Raw genomic sequence first — 21493 nt, forward strand, 5'->3', positions numbered from 1 at the left:
TATAGTGATGTCTAGCACTGGGGCATCATGCCGCAGACATGTAGCATGATGTCCCACCCAGTCGCATTATCCTGACACCAGGCCGACCAGTCCTAACACAAAACTCTTAACGCTGAGCGCCAAACGAGGCAGCTGTTAGTACAATTTTTGTAAGTCTTTGGTATGACTTGGCCAGGGATTGAACCCACGACCCCCCCGCATCCAAGGCAGACGCTCTAATCTCTAGGCCACCGAAGCAGTCCAAATAAATTAATGAACTTTTTAAATAAGAAATTGATTCAAATAAATTACCTATCTTTTACTTCTAGACAGAATGTTCATCATATATATCCAGCTATTTTAAAACAGAGCTCAATGTAGAGTGCATAACCTGGATGCACATAAATGAGACTCGAACCCTCAATTTTACAATGCAATGCCAACATTTGGACTCATAGTTTCATAAGTAAGACTCTTGTATATGAAAAGCCTTCGCTGACGAGCATGCAGTATCAATGGGTCAAACTCAACCACGTAACTATCATGTACACATCTTTCGTATCCATGTCTTTTTCTCAGGCTCATTTGCCCATGACTGTTGCTCAGGCTAGATGGACTATCATAGAAAATAGCTCTGCAACTGAGGATAATTGACCTTATTTGCTAAAACTTTGATGATACATTTATTTTTCTATTCTAATACATTATTTAAAAGTCGGTAACCATCGTGAATTTCATAGAAATGGTATAACTATGCTATAACAAAAATCTCTACTGCATTGTATCATTGATTTTATTATATCCATCAAGAGATACACAAAACAATCTTTATGTCACTATTTTAAAAAAACCCAGATGAGACAGTTTTCTTTTAATAAAAGAATACACAACCGTGAAAAAGCCTTTTGAATGCATAGCATAAAGTACATAAATTACATTTTTCTTTTCACTGTAAGTAAGAAGAGGAAGGGTGAGTTTGAGAGAATACACATGGATCCAAGTATGGAACCAGTGTAATGTTGGAATAATGAATATATCTTTGATCTCCCAACAATACTACTACATTGACACAGTAATTATTGTTTTGATTTTCTGTAAAGTTTTTGTTTATTTCATGGATGCCAATAGTAATTACAAATGGTGCAGATTTATGAAAGTACAGATGCATTAACTACAAAGAGAAGCTAGAACATTTGCATGCTTGTCATTTTAAAAGTGTATATGAAATACGTGGCCAATTTCATCAGGCATAATCAAATCCTGGATAGCAGTGTTCCTTGCGCAGGTTCGATCCTAGGTTCAGTAGCATGTCAAATAAGTGGCTGATTGCCCAAAGTCACTGGTATCCTCTGGGTTTACCAGAAAATCATAAAACTTCTGAGCTTCAGCTTGAGCTTAAGATTTCGTGTCAGTCAATCACAATGGGCTTTATTGTTGTAACACCATTTTTTAATTGGCTGAGAGTGAAAACTCAAATATCAAACTCATGATTTTATGATCTACAGACAAGCCAGGTCTCTCTACCTCAATGACACCATATGCCCTCATCAAAGTCAATAATAGTACTTAATACCATATTTAATAGTACTTAATACCATATTTAACAGTACTTAATACCATATTTAATAGTACTTAATACCACAATTAATGTGGTATGTACATATTTTGTCCGAAGGAAGTATCTGTTAAAAAAAAAAACTATCTAAAACCATATATGCCTGGAGCAACATGATTTTCTTGGAATTTATCAAAATTCATACTTGGTCTGTCTTTAACACTTAAATTTGAAGGTCAAATAGTCTCAAAAATAGAGCTTTCATAAAATTTATACAAGTATTGTACCTCCAACACAGAAAGCCCCAACATAAACGGAGATAATTCTACTGGTGCAAATGCGATCGATTTAAGGTTACACATGATGGGGGTATGACAATGTGAGATAATTATGGTGAACATTTATCTGATGAAATTTATCCAAATGATAATGTTTTAAGTTGCAAAATGCTATTACAGTACCATTATTGCTTGAACACAATTCTGATCCATCTGCAAACTGCATAAACCCAGATCTGCCATCACATTTTTGGCAAATTTGGGTCTATGCAGTTTTTTTTAAAGTATCATTCAATAAAACAAAACAATACAGACCCTGATTTGCCAGCAAATATTCTAATGGCAGATCAGGGTCTACAATGTTTGCAGATGGACTTTACTTATAAGCAATTACATTTGGTAAAATGTAAGGATTTATTGTACAAATAACAACAATCAGCTTTAAGATTTCATACTGTATGTGACAAAAGCTAGCAGTAAGTACATGAAAGAGACTTACTGGGCAGTTAATACGAATGCAGTCATAGTAGTACCTCCATTCATCAGGAAAAAACTCTACTGTACATTCGATGGTAAGACCTGGTACCAGCCTTTCCTGAAAAGCATTTAATTAAATTTATTCTGTCATGAATTACTGTAAATTCAATATTTTTCATGGGGTTGTGGAATTCATTGATACAATTCACAGATGTAAAGACCCAACAAATAATAATCATTCTGTGGAAATGAAAGGACAGGGTATAAAATTTGCACATGTCTGCTCACCACATGTCATAGGCCATATCTATCTAGTTATCTGTCTACACACATTTATATGTCTGTCTTTGCTTTTTTAAACAATACATACAGTCTAACCCTTCATTTTCTTCTTGTCTACATATTTACATGTACTATTTACATATATCTATTTGACAACTTTAATTTAATATGGTTTTAAGGTGCAAACAAAGTCAAAAATGAGAAGAAAAAGTTCTTTTGTAAAATAAATGTAACATAATTTCCATAATCATCCGATATTTTATTTTACCTAATGCTTTAAATTTTTCTGTGACATTTTTTTGTGGTGGCAATCCCAAATCTCCTAACATTAAGTTAAATTTTCCAGTCAGCTTATAAATTTGTAAAGCCCTGCAAATCCTCAGAAAATTCCATTTTATTCCCCACAGGACAGTTTTCAAATCCATCTATGAAAATAAAAAATTTCACAAAATGACGCACTGATTATTTTCACCTAATTTATTTACTTTGGGTGTATATTATACAAAAATAAATGAATTTGCAGTAAAAGCATTCAACAGAAACAAAAGTACACACTGAAATCAAACTTTTCTAGCATTTTATACAATTTGTTAAACTGTTATTCGTTTGGTTATAATGGAGAGATAGCTTTCCTTTACTAGAAAGATCACAATAAAACAATGGTTGGTATTCCAGTCAAACAGAATTTCAAGTGTAAAGATAATTTTTATTTAAACGAAACAAACAAGTGTTTTGTATCATGCCCTCAATGGATATCTTCACTGCATGCATTTAAACAACTTGAATCATAGGTCTGATCCACATTTAAATTTTAAATTACTTTTAGTTTGGTGCTTCACAGCACTGCAGCACAAGAAGGTTATATTGTCAAGGTAACTGGAGTAATGTGCCTGGCCCATTGACACACCAAGGTAGCTGACCCAGGCTGGTCAGATGGTAGAATCTGAAACCCATGCCCTGTCAATTTTGAGTCCAGCAATAACCCTTGAGCTCCTGCAGCTTACTTTTCAATTATTGGAATAATCAGTATGATCAAAAGAGTGTAAGGTTATAAACTTGTGTGCAAAGACCAATGACTGGAAATGATAGCTACAGATATTTTATAACTATTCTAGGACATGTGAGATTGATGTTAGTTTCTCCAAAAAATGCAACAACAAAAAATAACTGTGCTGAATGTATGCATCATATCTGAAATTTATACCTCTATGGCTTCATTAAATCCATCCTATACTTAAGAAATATCACCCCTTTTTTGAATGGGGGGATTTATTCCCTAATTTTGTAGTTTTGTAATACGTGTATGATAATTTTGATGCATGTGATAAATATTGAGCTTATTCATAAAAATATTCATGCAGTACCAATTAACTTAATGTTGGCTATAATGCATTACAAGCTTCACATTGAAAAGAATTGTTCAGATTCAGCATTATTGCAGAGTTCATGAAAATTGTATGCATATTAAATTCTTTGGACACAGATTATGTAAACATGATTCTTACTGTTTTTTGGTACTTAATGTTGAAATATTTGGTCTGTGGAGGTATGATATGCATTCTAATGACTTCAGTTGAAACATTGACAATGCTGAGAGATGCTGTCTGTTTCTTTTCCACTTCAAATCCACCAAAGTGTATCACTGCTGGTTTAGCCTGGACCATAGAATTCTGTGTCACCTGGGTGTAGATCTCTGAAATGAACAACAACCCCAAAAAACCATAACAATTATAATTTTAAGAATTTACAAAGGCTACCTGCTAGTTACTGTTGTCTGTTATAGGTTTAATGCCATTTTTCAGCACAAGATAGGCTATACATGGCAGCTAGTATAAATGGTGGAGGAAGATCCCATGAAAACCCTGGAAAGAAACACCGACCCACGATAAGATCCTGGCAAGCTTTCTCATGTACTCACATTGGCCGAGCCTGAGACTCGAATCCACGCAGACAGAGGTGAGATGGCAGTGATCCTTAACAGTGAGCGCTTTAGACCACTTGGCCACATGAAGCCCCATGCTAGTTACTAGTTATCTTGATTGTTTGCACATGTCCACTTTGCTTGCAAATTGTTTTGTGGTACCTTTGCTGGGTGCATCAATTAAATGTTCACATAAGTAAAATATAAAATCCCCAAAGTCACCTTAAAAATCATAATTTAAACCTAAGTTACACAATGAGGGCTGACAACATATGGGAAAATTTAGCATTTTTGCCTATATAGTCAGTGTCAACTGCATATAAAAATTCTTATTTCATGACGTATAATATAATCATGAACACTGATGTGGAATTCCAATTAAAGGAACTAAATCCAAAAACAAATGAACTATTGAGTGCTAATGTTTTGTCCCATTGCATCAAGCAGAGACAAGTCAATGTGTTAGGTCTTGTGATACCAACAAAAAACTGCATCAATTTACACTTAGTTTCTGTGTAATGAATCCAGTTTTTACTAAGGATGCTGTGATAGCAACTGGTTTCTGGTTGTTATTCCTGGGACAAATATTCTGAAAATTATATGCCCTTTCATTTTTTAAAACAAACATTGTGGGCAGTTTCATTTTGTAGTTTTTAATTCTTTGTACAACAACAATGGAAACTTGTTGTTTTTTTTCCCATGACTATTGGACCTTTGATGTCATGGATATACAGGTTGCAAGATTTGGGTAGTAATATGACTAGCAAATGCAAAATGTAGAGTACAAGGTCAAATTTCATCAATGCTATAGTTTCATTTCTTCTGTCAATGAATTACTGACAAAACAGATGTTATACTCAGAATTTCTTCCTATCAATTTCATGCAGGTAAGGCTTTGTATAAGGTTGTTTAGGTTTGCTAGGCCTTATAATAAGTAGCAACCCTATTCCAACACAGCTGTTTCTAAAATGCACCTTGACCTAAATGTCAAGTTATGTTAAACTGGATCTGAAAGGTGAGAAGAAACTTCAGTCACGGTTTTGCACAATTGCTTTCAAAGCTGAAATTGTGCTTTTGGATAAAAAACATTAAATTGACAGTATTATCTATTAGCAAAGATACAAAGTGATCTTGTTAATGAAGTAACAAAACTAGAGACCAAGTTATCAGTTTGTTTCTCTTCTTACAAAGCATGAGTGTTTATATGACATGGAACTTCTTGCTCTTGTTCTTATCCAATCTGATGCAGCTTACAAATGGCATTCTACTATGCATAGACTGCATAGAGGACATTTGGAGTAATTTTAGTATTATCTTGCTTTTATATTTGGCCATCTGTAATAACATCTATTGCATTGAGCAAATGTGTGGGAAACAGCACTAGGATGTGAATCACACCTGGCTCCTTTATTAATTGATATAGGATCAAATTGGTACCCCAATAACAAAGGAGGTTGGGGAACTACTACTAGTATTAATATGAACTATAACCAGGTCAAATTAGGCACAACCTGGAACAAAGATATATCAGCTCAGGTCTGGTGCAACTTGGACCAATATGGTTCAATGAATGTTGGTAAAGGACAACTCAGATCATTTGTCGAAGTCAAATCAATTTTTTTTATTTTATAAAAACATCTCGGGAGCAAAGACAGCAAGATCTAGTTACAGAGACAAACTCTTTCCCGGTTACAGTATTTATATATCTACTGTGCAAAGTTGTTTGACTCATCTAGGACAGTACCTTCATAAATTGTTACCTGGGAAGGTTTCTCCTTTTAAGTATTACATAAGAGACACTTCACCCTTTAAAATTAGGGAAAATACAAACTGTATATATTTAAAAAATGGTCAGTATCTTACTCGTCTCGAGCAGGTGGTTTGGAACCTTTTGCTGCTTTCTCGGCTCCTCCAGTCGCATGGTATCGATAAGCAGCCCTTGCCCTGGGTCCGCAAAATTGGGACCAGGGTGGCTATTTAAAGTCTCAACTGCTGGCATTGTTTCTTTTTAACATATATGATTATCACTATTTGTCACATTCCTGCGAACAAATATGAACCAGACGAGCAGCCTTATGTCAGGTCCACCATATTGTTTACTTTAGTGAAAGACAATAATATAGTTCCAAAGTAATTTTTGAAAGAACAAAGTTGAATAGTCAAATCTGCAGACACGAACGTCTTTAATAAAAAAAAATTAAATCACTAACACATGAGAGATTAAGCGTCTTAGATATTCAAAGTCTTTTTATAAGTAAAAAGTTAGGCGCGCAAGAATCTGATAATGGGCTATTGTTTGTATCCATGGAAATGTCGAATACTGTCCCTTTGTGAAGACTCTTCCACAGGGAAATAATAATTACACCGAGCTGTTTAGCGGGAAATGTTATAGCTTATGTGAGCCACAGTAGAAATATTAAAAATATTCAGCGTTGCATTAACATTTTTCTTTAGTCATCAGTGGTATATATAAGTCTTTTAAATAAAAAAGTCATAATATTCGAATAGGGTAAACGCGGGTAATTTTGATCACCCCATCACGTCAAACCCAAGTGGAACATTGAAACGAAAACAGGTAATTCGCGGCGTTCATTTGTAGGTTGTTTTTATATTTCAGTCTTATGAGGACCTTTTGAGTAGGTTTAAGGTTACCCAAAGTCGGTAGCATGAACAAATGATTTTTTATTTAAAAGATGAACACAATTTGCAGAACCTAAATGTCTTTACGATAAAGTTAAATGGGAGCCAGATTACAACTTGAAGCTTACAATTTTATAATAAAAGGAACGCATCATGAAAAAATAAATGTATAATTCACGTTTGCATCACCACCAGAGGAGCTACTGCAGTTACAGAAGTTGACAATTATTGATTATAAGTGGTATGGAGAAATGGAACACAGTGGAAATTTTTTGTTACTTTTTGAACATTTTTAATTGAAGAAAAATCAAAATTTTAATCATCAGATGCATATTTTTCATTTTGTACTGCAAAATAGAAATTACTTAATTTTCAGAACTGACTCTAATAATTGTCTGAGACATTTGCACATTTGAGAAGGTTTTGCAGTTGGCATATGCAAATGTAAATGATCACTCATGAAATAAAGTTTTTGAGAGTGTAAAACTTTAGTGTAATCAGGTTTGTAACTGTCATATGAAACAAGATGCACTAAAATTATGTCATTATTTAAAGTGGGTTTGCAAGTTGAATGATATAAGATTAAGAAATATTCAGAAATAGTAATATTTAAAAATAAAGTTTATAGATTAATAATTTACAGAGTTTGAAATTCCAATAGCTCATGCATATTTTTGCTTTATAACACTGGGTAATAATATATGAATTAGGTTACATTATTTTATTATTATTGTAAGTTTTCAGTTAAGTTCATAATATTAAAATAACCAGTAAAACAGTTATTCATGTTTTGAGATAAAGACCACTAATAAAATTTGCTAACTTCAGAAATCTCCATATGTATAATTATTTTCATTGTGCAGCAGGTCAGTCATATTTAAGTGAAAAAATTCTTTGAGTAAATTTGCACTATTATTGACAGTATTCGTTTTTTTTTGTTTTGATCTCTTAATGGAAAATTGTTGTACAATTAATGGAAAATTGTTGTACAATTTTTTTATTTCCATTGCGTATTTAATTTCCATTGTTCCATTTTTCCTTTGCTTATTTTAGTTAGACTCATAAGTCTTAAATCTTTTCAGCTAGCATTAACTTAATAGAAAATAAATTAAAACAATAATACAAGTAATGCTTCTTAAAAAACTAGCCACTTAGCATACCCATGTTTCACCAATGTCAGCCCGACATCGATTTGCTTATTGGACAAACATTTACAATTTCATGAGGATCCGTCAGGCCAACATTGGCGTGACATGTTATGCATGATGCCGTGTGACATTTTACAGGAATTGATGTGTGTAATATTCTAAATAAAGAATCTCTCCCGGCTGATTCAAATCTCAAAAGAAAGAAGAATTAATTTTTACAAATAATCTTAAATCTGATTACAAAAATACAGTACTATATAAAAAGCCAAACTTAACCATTCCAGTCATGCTATGCCTTACCTGAGTAAAATCATGTAGTCAGATTTCCACAAAGGTTTGTAATTTCTGTGCAAAATATGTTTTTTCAAATATATGTAAATATACAAATCCTATCTTATGAATACAAATATACTTACATGACACACTATAAAGAGTATTCTAATTGCATGGAAAAAATTTATATTAAAAAATAGGATCAGGATAAGGTATTGAATTGTTAGGATCCGCATAAAGTATTGAACGGTTCAAACAAATACTCTACCGTACAGGTCTTGTTTCAAAGGTGCCATGTGATTTATTTTACACTTAGAAAAAAATAAACTTGGGAAGAACTGTGGCCATTGCATACATCCAAATGTTGACATTATAGTCACAGAAAAACAACAACCCAGTTACCAGAATTAGTGTTTTTCCAACAGCTGCTGAACAATGTTGGTCTTTCTATTGCTTTTCCAATATCGGCAATTAAAGAATGGTCTAATATTGAACCAGTGCCAGCAATGTAATTATCAACCTGCATTGACCCAATATATGTGTGCTGTCTATGTAAAAAATATTATTAAAATATTAGTCATGGAAAAAGTTGGAAAATGGCTGCTTGAGCATAATATTTAAGATAGATACCACTGCCTAACTTCATATTTGGGAGCTGGCAGAGGCCAGAATTGATGAGGTCATATGAGGTCTCAGTTCACAAAAGCATTGTAATTTGTACTTAGAGATGAAAGCATGGCCAGTGTTATAGATTGGAAAAAAATGATATTTGGAGTAAATGAATAATTTGAAGACATTTGTGTCACAGCATGACACTGTTTAATAATAGTAAATGGGATTGAATTGCACGTTGGTGGATACCTGTATATATTATAGTAATTTGGCTGATTTGACAACATGACTGAACATGGACAAGGAGACATGAAAGTTTCGCTACCTGTTTTGTAAGGCAGCAATATTTACCAGAATTTCAAAACATGGGGAGATGCCTCAAAGGTTTACCAGCTAAAATAGCTGGGAGCTTGCAAGGGAACCACATATAAAGAATTTCAAAACATGGGGGACACCTCAAAGGTTTACCAGCTAAAATAACTGGGACTTTATGAGGGAACACACATAAAGAATTTAAAAACATGGGGGATGCCTCAAAGGTTTACCAGCTAAAATAACTGGGAGCTTGCAAGGGAACCACATATAAAGAATTTCAGAACAAGTGGGGGGGGGACACCTCAAAGGTTTACCGGCTAAAATAACTGGGAGCTTGCAAGGGAACTACATATAAAAAATTTCAAACCATGGGGTGGGGGGACACCTCAAATATTTACTAGCTAAAGTAACTGGGAGCTTACGAGGGAACTACATATAAAGAATTTCAAGACATGGGGAGACACCTCAAAGGTTTACCAGCTAAAATAACTGGGAGCTTGCGAGGGAACCACATACATGTATAAAGAATTTAAAAACACGTACAAAGTATACAGTAACAGTAATACCATTGAAGCTAACCAGTTCTAAGCTCAATCATTCCTCTGACCTGAAAGTTGGTCTTTCAGTTGACGCTATTTATGTGCAAACCATTGGCAATATGCAGGCTCAATTTGAGGTTGGTTTGCTGTATTTTATGAAAGGATTCAGTTTTTAAGAGGTTTTAAAAAAAATATCTTGACATTTCTGTCAAACATTCATAGGATTGTCAGGATATTGTCTCTACTGCTGCTTATATGTACATGCTGAAAATGTCTAGAATGAAACCAGAAATTCTGGCTGTAAGATACTTGTATCCATGAGAATCAAAACTAAAAATATGACTTTTTCTACATCAGATATGGCATGCACACCACAAGCAGGAATCATACGAAAGCTAGACGAGGTGGTGGTAAACAGAATTGCAGCTGGAGAGGTCATCCAGAGGCCAGCAAATGCTATTAAAGAGATGATTGAGAACAGGTCAGAAGCCATATATTAACCTAGCACCCAGAGATCTGATACAAAGATTGAACCAGCATGTCAATTTCATTTTAATTCAGGAATTCCTATATTTTGTTTAAATCCCCCCATTCTTTTATTTAAAACATTTACTTTGTTGGAAATGTTTAAATTGTCAAACAAATAATTGCTAATGCTTCATGAATAGAAACTTTATATAGTTATTATTTAATTCAAAGAAGTTATTCAGTTTCCATATAATTTGTTCTTTTACATGTAGCTGAGGGCTGTTCCAGTAAAACATATACCCTCCCCCCCAAGGCATTTTCAAATTCAACCACCCCACAACAGAAGCAGTTTAAAAAAATTGTGATCCACTGTCAGATATGTTTTAATCGAAAAACACTGCCCCTTACAGAAGCATATTTTGTTAACATAATTTCTGGCTATGGGTTAGTGGGTGGCAGAAGTGATTTCAATATTGGGTTGGGGACATAAGCAATTTAAATGACAGATGGATGGAGGTAATCTACTGAATTCTTATAGATAATATAATCTACTGCATATTTTTGTTTGTATTCATTCATTATAATCAATCTTTTATCCTTTTATTTGTTTGTCTGTCAGCCATGTATGTCTCTGATATGGTGAAATCACAGATTTTCTTGGTGGCTTATTATTTGTAGATGTCATTGATCAGTCCCTTAATACCTACTAATTTATTGTAGATGTCATTGATAAGACCTTTGATACCTACTAATTTATCGTAGATGTCATTGATCAGACCCTTAATACCTACTAATTCAAAGTAGATGTCATTAATCAGACCCTTAATACCTACTAATTTATTGTAGATGTTATTAATCAGACCCTTGATACCAACTAATTTATTGTAGATGTCATTGATTAGACCCTTAATACCTGCTAATTTATTGTATATGTCATTGGTCAGTCCCTTGATACCTGCTAATTTATTGTAGATATCATTGATCAGACCCTTAATACCTACTAATTTATTGTAGATGTCATTAATCAGACCCTTAATACCTACTAATTTATTGTAGATGTCAGTAATCAGACCCTTAATACCTACTAATTTATTGTAGATGTCATTGAACAGACCCTTGATACCTGCTAATTTATTGTAGATATCATTGATCAGACCCTTAATACCTACTGTATTTATTGTAGATGTCATTGATCAGACCCTTAATACCTACTAATTTATTGTAGATGTCATTGATCAGACCCTTAATACCTACTAATTTATTGTAGATGTCATTGATCAGACCCTTAATACCTACTAATTTATTGTAGATGTCAGTAATCAGACCCTTAATACCTACTAATTTATTGTAGATGTCATTGATCAGACCCTTAATACCTACTAATTTATTGTAGATGTCAGTAATCAGACCCTTAATACCTGCTAATTTATTGTATATGTCAGTAATCAGACCCTTAATACCTACTAATTTATTGTAGATGTCATTGAACAGACCCTTAATACCTACTAATTTATTGTAGATGTCATTGATCAGACCCTTAATACCTACTAATTTATTGTAGATGTCAGTAATCAGACCCTTAATACCTACTAATTTATTGTAGATGTCATTGATCAGACCCTTAATACCTACTAATTTATCGTAGATGTCATTGATCAGACCCTTAATACCTACTAATTCATTGTAGATGTCATTAATCAGACCCTTAATACCTACTAATTTATTGTAGATGTCATTAATCAGACCCTTAATACCTACTAATTTATTGTAGATGTCATTGATCAGACCCTTAATACCTACTAATTTATTGTAGATGTCATTGAACAGACCCTTAATACCTACTAATTTATTGTAGATGTCATTGATCAGACCCTTAATACCTACTAATTTATTGTAGATGTCAGTAATCAGACCCTTAATACCTGCTAATTTATTGTATATGTCATTGGTCAGTCCCTTGATACCTGCTAATTTATTGTAGATATCATTGATCAGACCCTTAATACCTACTAATTTATTGTAGATGTCAGTAATCAGACCCTTAATACCTGCTAATTTATTGTATATGTCAGTAATCAGACCCTTAATACCTACTAATTTATTGTAGATGTCAGTAATCAGACCCTTAATACCTGCTAATTTATTGTAGATGTCATTGAACAGACCCTTAATACCTACTAATTTATTGTAGATGTCAGTAATCAGACCCTTAATACCTGCTAATTTATTGTATATGTCAGTAATCAGACCCTTAATACCTACTAATTTATTGTAGATGTCATTGAACAGACCCTTAATACCTACTAATTTATTGTAGATGTCATTGAACAGACCCTTAATACCTACTAATTTATTGTAGATGTCATTGATCAGACCCTTAATACCTACTAATTTATTGTAGATGTCAGTAATCAGACCCTTAATACCTGCTAATTTATTGTATATGTCATTGGTCAGTCCCTTGATACCTGCTAATTTATTGTAGATATCATTGATCAGACCCTTAATACCTACTAATTTATTGTAGATGTCATTAATCAGACCCTTAATACCTACTAATTTATTGTAGATGTCATTGATCAGACCCTTAATACCTACTAATTTATTGTAGATGTCAGTAATCAGACCCTTAATACCTGCTAATTTATTGTATATGTCAGTAATCAGACCCTTAATACCTACTAATTTATTGTAGATGTCATTGAACAGACCCTTAATACCTACTAATTTATTGTAGATGTCATTGATCAGACCCTTAATACCTACTAATTTATTGTAGATGTCAGTAATCAGACCCTTAATACCTACTAATTTATTGTAGATGTCATTGATCAGACCCTTAATACCTACTAATTTATCGTAGATGTCATTGATCAGACCCTTAATACCTACTAATTCATTGTAGATGTCATTAATCAGACCCTTAATACCTACTAATTTATTGTAGATGTCATTAATCAGACCCTTAATACCTACTAATTTATTGTAGATGTCATTGATCAGACCCTTAATACCTACTAATTTATTGTAGATGTCATTGAACAGACCCTTAATACCTACTAATTTATTGTAGATGTCATTGATCAGACCCTTAATACCTACTAATTTATTGTAGATGTCAGTAATCAGACCCTTAATACCTGCTAATTTATTGTATATGTCATTGGTCAGTCCCTTGATACCTGCTAATTTATTGTAGATATCATTGATCAGACCCTTAATACCTACTAATTTATTGTAGATGTCAGTAATCAGACCCTTAATACCTGCTAATTTATTGTATATGTCAGTAATCAGACCCTTAATACCTACTAATTTATTGTAGATGTCAGTAATCAGACCCTTAATACCTGCTAATTTATTGTAGATGTCATTGAACAGACCCTTAATACCTACTAATTTATTGTAGATGTCAGTAATCAGACCCTTAATACCTGCTAATTTATTGTATATGTCAGTAATCAGACCCTTAATACCTACTAATTTATTGTAGATGTCAGTAATCAGACCCTTAATACCTACTAATTTATTGTAGATGTCATTGAACAGACCCTTAATACCTACTAATTTATTGTAGATGTCATTGATCAGACCCTTAATACCTACTAATTTATTGTAGATGTCAGTAATCAGACCCTTAATACCTGCTAATTTATTGTATATGTCATTGGTCAGTCCCTTGATACCTGCTAATTTATTGTAGATATCATTGATCAGACCCTTAATACCTACTAATTTATTGTAGATGTCATTAATCAGACCCTTAATACCTACTAATTTATTGTAGATGTCATTGATCAGACCCTTAATACCTACTAATTTATTGTAGATGTCAGTAATCAGACCCTTAATACCTGCTAATTTATTGTATATGTCAGTAATCAGACCCTTAATACCTACTAATTTATTGTAGATGTCATTGAACAGACCCTTAATACCTACTAATTTATTGTAGATGTCATTGATCAGACCCTTAATACCTACTAATTTATTGTAGATGTCAGTAATCAGACCCTTAATACCTACTAATTTATTGTAGATGTCATTGATCAGACCCTTAATACCTACTAATTTATCGTAGATGTCATTGATCAGACCCTTAATACCTACTAATTCATTGTAGATGTCATTAATCAGACCCTTAATACCTACTAATTTATTGTAGATGTCATTAATCAGACCCTTAATACCTATTAATTTATTGTAGATGTCATTGATCAGACCCTTAATACCTACTAATTTATTGTAGATGTCATTGAACAGACCCTTAATACCTACTAATTTATCGTAGATGTCATTGATCAGACCCTTAATACCTACTAATTTATTGTAGATGTCAGTAATCAGACCCTTAATACCTGCTAATTTATTGTATATGTCATTGGTCAGTCCCTTAATACCTACTAATTTATTGTAGATGTCATTAATCAGACCCTTAATACCTACTAATTTATTGTAGATGTTATTAATCAGACCCTTGATACCAACTAATTTATTGTAGATGTCATTGATTAGACCCTTAATACCTGCTAATTTATTGTATATGTCAGTAATCAGACCCTTAATACCTGCTAATTTATTGTATATGTCATTGGTCAGTCCCTTGATACCTGCTAATTTATTGTAGATATCATTGATCAGACCCTTAATACCTACTAATTTATTGTAGATGTCATTGATCAGACCCTTAATACCTACTAATTTATTGTAGATGTCATTGAACAGACCCTTAATACCTACTAATTTATTGTAGATGTCATTGATCAGACCCTTAATACCTACTAATTTATTGTAGATGTCAGTAATCAGACCCTTAATACCTACTGTATTTATTGTAGATGTCATTGATCAGACCCTTAATACCTACTAATTTATTGTAGATGTCATAGATCAGACCCTTAATACCTACTAATTTATTGTAGATGTCAATAATCAGACCCTTAATACCTACTATATTTATTGTAGATGTCATTGATCAGACCCTTAATACCTACTAATTTATTGTAGATGTCAATAATCAGACCCTTAATACCTACTATATTTATTGTAGATGTCATTGATCAGACCCTTAATACCTACTAATTTATTGTAGATGTCATTGATCAGACCCTTAATACCTACTAATTTAATGTCCATGAATATAGATTTTATAATAGGGATTTCTATTCTAATACAGAAATCATGAATTTGTATCCTTACTAAACTGTGTGTTTACTAAAGTGATCACTGTTTTGCTATTTGTCTTTGTTCTCAGGCATGCTGCTTTTGATTAGAACACTAGTTAAATCTTGTATGGCTTTAAATGTGTGGCCAGATGCTGTGATTCCTTGTTATTTTTTTAAATAAATGTTTTGGTTAACTTATAATACATGATTTGTCAGAAAAAAACATTAATGCCTATGGAAGTGATGTTGCATTATTTCTGCCTACTTTTGCACTATATGATTTCTTGTAAGAACATATTTCAGTTACCAGTATCTTTTTTTTATGCCTTGTTGCAAGACTAATATAAAGTTGTAAAATAAAAGAAATATAGCAAGTCAAACATTTTATATCATAAATTAGATTTTAAAAAAAGGATGAAAGTCAAGAAAACATTTTTCCCAGAGTACTTGTAAAATCAATGTCATTGCAGTTAACTGTATTCTCAGCATCATCATCATATTCATCATCATCATCACTGATGGCCTAGCAGTAACATTCTGCACTTTCAGTCCAGTTGTCACAGGTTCTATCTCAAATTTCTAGTCTTTCATATGAGACTTATACCTATGGTCTGAGAGGCTCTCATGGCAGAGTGGTATAAGATGCTTGTCTTGTGATACAGATCTGGGGGCCTTCCATGGCTGAGTGGTACAAGATGCTTGTCATGTAATTACTTGCTTTCAATGTGTAAATGAGAATGTTGTCAGTTACTTGTGGAAGATCAGTGGTTCTACATAAGTGGTGTTTGGTGTCTCAAAAGTAGTTCGATTTTCTTCAGCAGTAAAACTGGCTGCCATATATAGATTCTCTTCATCTGAAAATAGTGTAAAGGCCATAATGATCTATCGAAACCTGAGATCTCATGTCTAAACGACTTCGGCTGTTGGAGACAAACATCAAATCAACAGAGGCTCCATGTGCCCATGTGTACTAAGGTGCTTGCTTTTACTGATCACTTGCACATCTCACATATTGAGTTTTTGTCACAGATCAACCAGTTTGGGTTGGTGGTCTTTTGGGGTTCTTCCTCCACCAAATATAGTGTTACCCCCCCCACCAACTCAAACCATACTAAATCAACCAACTGTGGCAACAGAAGCAAAGATACTAGTCCATCATTTTTGCCACAGCTGTATGAGTTTATAAATTTTGACTCTAGTAATTTTTGTAGACCTTAGAATATCGTATATTATGCCTTTCTGACAGTTACCAAAAAGTCATCATCAGTTGGTACAAATGGATTTTTCATGATGAGCATATGCAATGGAGAGGTCTTAAGCAATCCTGCATCACGCTCTGCTGAAAAGTTTACATTTAAGCTCACTTAAAGTTTCTCTAACAATGTCCATTGTTCCAACTAGAACTGCTGTAACTTATTCAAGCTATAGTCACCGATATCTGGAGATGTGCATCTGTAATAAATATTTGAAACAAAGTATGAGAATGCATCAGTGTTTTTCAATGATGCATTTGAATTGAGCAACAACCACAATCAATAAACCAAGAAATAAAATTAGTCACATCTCTCAGGCAGGCGTACAGTGTATCATCATAATCTGCAAAAAGATTTTTAAATCTTTTAATTTGCCAAATTTTTTTCCAACCATACTGATTCAGTGGACATAATCACCAGAATGGACAGAAACAGACCAGAACAGATATAACCAGAAGGTTAAAATCGATTTTATGCATCTTTTAAGTACCGTATTTGCCAGCATATAAGTTGATGCGGAGTATAAGTCGAATCAGCAACTTTGGCAAACTTTTCATCCTTCATCCTTATATAAGTTGATGCTGAGTATAATACAAGGCCAGATCAACACCTCTGATTGTGTTTTTCACTTCGTTCCACACACCATCGCGATTTTTATCCTACCTATAACTCCATAATCTTTCCAGTCAGGATCATTAAATGTAACTAAAAGTACCTAATTTGTTTCACAGGGAGTATTTTAAATGTATTATGTGCTTTTAGCTACATATAATGGATACTGACCTGAAAATTTATTTAGTTACAGAGAGGATAAAACTCGCAATGCTGTGTGGAATTAAATTATAATAACTTACGGTTTCATAAATATTAAAAGTATCACTGTATGCTATTTCAGATTACCAGCTGTAGGGAAATTGCATCATTAATACTAAAATGCATTTTCTGGGGGTGGGGGTGGAGGGGAAGAAAGAGAGAAGATGCATATGTATTCCATGGCATTTTTCTTTTTTCACCTTGTGATCAAAATAAAATATGGTCCGATATACGAGTTTGAGAGTGAGGGTGAGTTCAGCTCTTCTTGGATTTCTTTTTGTTGTTGAACTTATTCCGCCCGTGTTGCTGAAGCTTTTGTCAAAGAGAGAAAACATTAATAAATGAAACAGCAAATGTAAAATATGAAAATGCATACCATACTCCTTCAGGGTTTAAATATTCACAATAATTATATCTATATACAGTAGTCCCCCTCTTATAAGGCCACCCCTAATGCAGCAGGGAAGTGGCCTTATAATGCGGGTGGCCTTTCTAGAGGGGGATGACAAATGCGAATAGTAAACACATGAAAAAGGTCACAAGTACATTTAATTTTAAATATTTAATATTTTAATTAAAAAATCACATGCATGATGTGAAATAAATGTAAAACAAACTTTGTCATCATTTGGAAAAGAATGCATGAATAACCAATGATACAGTTTTAAAACTGTCTTTATAATTATGTTACAGTTCACATCACGTCACTTTGTTGGTAATAGTCTAAAAAACAAACCAGTCTCATCACATTAAAAATATCCTTGCTGTCATATCCCCTGCATATATCATTTAGTCTTTTGTTCCAATCTTCGACAACTTCATTATCAACATCAGCTGATTCGCCACTAATGACAGAACACTTGATATTGTGTCTCACTTGAAATATATTTGCTTTTTCTTGTCTTTCAAATCAGGATACAAACGTCTCCTGGCTCAAACAATCTTCCTTTCTCCGTCCATTTCACCTTTCCACTTCTGCAGAATTGTTTCATTATCTTTCACGATATTGTTTATCTGAGTCTTCCCGACGTTAGTTTTCTGCAAGGATCCTCGACGACCCCCCCCCCCCCCCCCCGTCAGTTGAACTACTTTCACGTTCTCCTCTAAACTGAGAATTTGTATTTTCCTCCATGACATGTTGATCTTTTTGCAGTAAGTTATTCATGTTGTCATATACAATACTGATAAAACAATTTTGTATGCATCTAAACAAATTGCCGTGTGTTTTTAAAGGAAGTGATCTTGTCACATGATTCGTTAGTTGCAGTCTGGTACCCTTTTGTTTTTATACATTTCTTGAAACTAGCTGAAAAGCCAAAACGGCTTCGATATGTACCATTAACATCACGCAGATTTGATCTCGCGGCCGCTAGGATTCGTAATTTTGACAGTTATTGTTAGTAGTAATAGCCACTGATTACCAAAGTGAACAAGCTCAACATCTTACTAAGGGAAGCCATAAAGGCTATTAAACCATTTTCCTGCTGACTTGGGTATTGTACATCGATACTGCCACTTCTCAGCTGTTACTACTGTATTCTTAACAATTATCAGAGTGACTAAACCGGACATCTTATGATAACACAGCAATAAGGCTATTTGGATTACATGTATGTACCCTTTTGTATGGATTAAAATTTGAGTCTTTCTCAGTTTTTATGGAATAAATTTGGCTTCTCGTGAGGCGTAAATGATATAATATTAACCTTAGTGGTAAATGTACTTTACTCAACACTTCTTTCAGTAACGAAAACCTGACATCGGGAAACAGAAATCGGATTACTTAACACACGTTATGAATACAATACTGGTACTGGATACATATTCAAATAAAATGCGGCCGCTTGTGAGGGGTAAATTTTATGATTTTGCACTAATATGCTGGCCGCTGGTCGCGTTAGGCAGGTGGCCTTTCGCGAGGGGTACTTTTGAACACAAACTCGTCGGTGCCAACAGATTCTGGCCGTAAGGAGCGGGTGGCCGCTGGTCAGGGGGGCCGTTCAAGAGGGGGACTACTGTAGTCTCCATTAGGTTAAATCCCAAGAATGACCATTTTGCATGCTGTCCAATTTTCTTTGCAAGTATAACGACTTCTCCATTCCCAACAATTAAGATTTTATTTAAAGTGCATGTACTCTTCCTGTACTTAGGCAGCAATTGTTTTTGATCTTTGCTCATGCTTAATGTAGTTTAAATTGGTGTCGTTTTTCCCATGGCAAGTTCAAAAATGTCACTGGCTGTGAAATTTACAATTGTAACCACCTGGCATTTCCTTTAACTATATGGTAAGGTATTATATATCATAATACCCATGGGTAGCCTCATTTCCCTGTTAGTAGCCTTGCTAGTCTGATCTGGTCTGCAGAATCTTGACCACAAACAGGTGTTGTCTTGGAATGACAGAATACAGCCATAGCATATTTAATTAGCATGTAAATTCATCTTCTAACTTGTAAATTCTACTGCACATATATGTAATTAAATTTAAACAATGTATATTACAAACAGCATACATTACTGGTGCATGCTGCTTTAGAGCAATTACATCTGATATGTGTTAATTTTTTATGCTGATGATCATGTAATTGTTAAAATACAAAGTGTGGGATCCTATATTTATTCATACACGATCTCTTCCCAAAAATGAAATATTTCTATTATTTTTCGTACTCTTGGAGAATTATTTTCCATATGAAAAATATGATAAAGCGGTTTGGATCACATAATCCATATATAAGTTGATTCGGAGTATAAGAGGAAGTCAAGATTTTCTGGTCTAAAAGTATCATCTTATAGGCCAGCAGATACGGTAGCTAAATTCACATTGGCTTAGTTAACTGTACACCTTTTATTTTCTTCCCTTTGATGTAATTTCTTACTAAAGCTGAGAAAATAATGTTGCACACGTCAAAAAAGATCACACTTCTACTCATTATTGTTTTTATTATACTTCTCCATTCTGGGTCCCTGAAATGCCAAGTGGTCAAAAGCGCTCTTCGTTATGGATCACTGCCATCTCACCTCTGTCTGCGTGGGTTCGAGTCTCGGATTCAGCCAATGTGGGTATGTGAGAAAGCTTGCCAGTAGCTTCTCGTGGGTCAGTGGTTCTTTACGGGGGTTTTCCAGGGTTCTTCCTCCACCATTAATACTGGCTGCCATGTATAGCCTATCGTGTGCTGAAAAATGGCGTTAAACCCTACAACAACAACAACAACAACAACTTCTCCATTCCGGCCTGTTCTTATGATCTTGTCCCTCCACATACTGTTTGTCTTGTTTATAATGTGTATCTAAATTTTTCAATTACTTTTCCTACTACTATACTAATTGTTTGTGAATATTCATATCAGTGTGAAATGCAACAGGGAGATTAATACAAGACAGAAAACATCTACATTTCTGGATGTATTCTGCTTGGACTCCATGTTTCTGCACAAAACTCAAGATCTCAGGACTTGCTATACTAATTCAGTTCCCACTGTAAACCTGTGCAAACACATTATTATAAAATTCAAGAACTTGAAATTTTGAGTGCTCATGATCAAATTTGTATCAGTAAAGACACATCTATGATGAGATCTTTTGTGAAAAGAAAACCATATCAGTTGCACCATTTTCTGGATCTTCACAAATTTGAAATGTGTGCTATGCTATCAGTACTGCACCAAAGAGTCAGCTGCTGATTTCAGTAATGAGTCTTCCAAACTCAGGTCTGTAATGGGATGGAAATTATGTTAATAAAACAATGTCCCTCACTTTTTTCAGTTACAAGTAG

The 21493-nt window shown here is 33.8% G+C and overlaps 2 protein-coding genes across 4 annotated transcripts in view; one reads left to right on the forward strand and one right to left on the reverse strand.

The window, feature by feature from the left end:
- Nucleotides 1-6589, reverse strand: part of LOC149779591 (cilia- and flagella-associated protein 221-like) — a 61462-nt gene extending 54873 nt beyond the window's left edge. Inside the window, exons 1-3 of the mRNA XM_089940355.1 lie at nucleotides 6356-6589; nucleotides 4077-4264; nucleotides 2312-2407 (exon numbers count right to left, since the gene is read on the reverse strand). Of these exons, the coding sequence (XP_089796481.1) occupies nucleotides 2312-2407; nucleotides 4077-4264; nucleotides 6356-6491 (420 nt within the window). The 5' untranslated portion in view covers nucleotides 6492-6589. The remainder of the gene's footprint in view (nucleotides 1-2311; nucleotides 2408-4076; nucleotides 4265-6355) is intronic.
- Nucleotides 6590-6830: 241 nt separating this feature from the next.
- Nucleotides 6831-21493, forward strand: part of LOC149779592 (DNA mismatch repair protein Mlh1-like) — a 302826-nt gene continuing 288163 nt past the window's right edge. The window contains exons 1-2 of one of the 3 annotated variants that reach the window (XM_089940364.1): nucleotides 6831-6889; nucleotides 10377-10500. In XM_089940364.1, coding sequence (XP_089796490.1) covers nucleotides 10379-10500 — 122 coding nt within the window. In that variant the 5' untranslated portion in view covers nucleotides 6831-6889; nucleotides 10377-10378. Of the gene's footprint in view, nucleotides 7088-10376; nucleotides 10501-21493 lie in introns of all 3 variants that reach the window. The other 2 variants (XM_089940363.1, XM_089940362.1) reach the window with 2 other exon arrangements.

Source organism: Sinohyriopsis cumingii, chromosome 17 (assembly GCF_028554795.1).
Source record: "Sinohyriopsis cumingii isolate HCF-2022 chromosome 17, ASM2855479v2, whole genome shotgun sequence".
NCBI classification, from domain to species: domain Eukaryota; kingdom Metazoa; phylum Mollusca; class Bivalvia; order Unionida; family Unionidae; genus Sinohyriopsis; species Sinohyriopsis cumingii.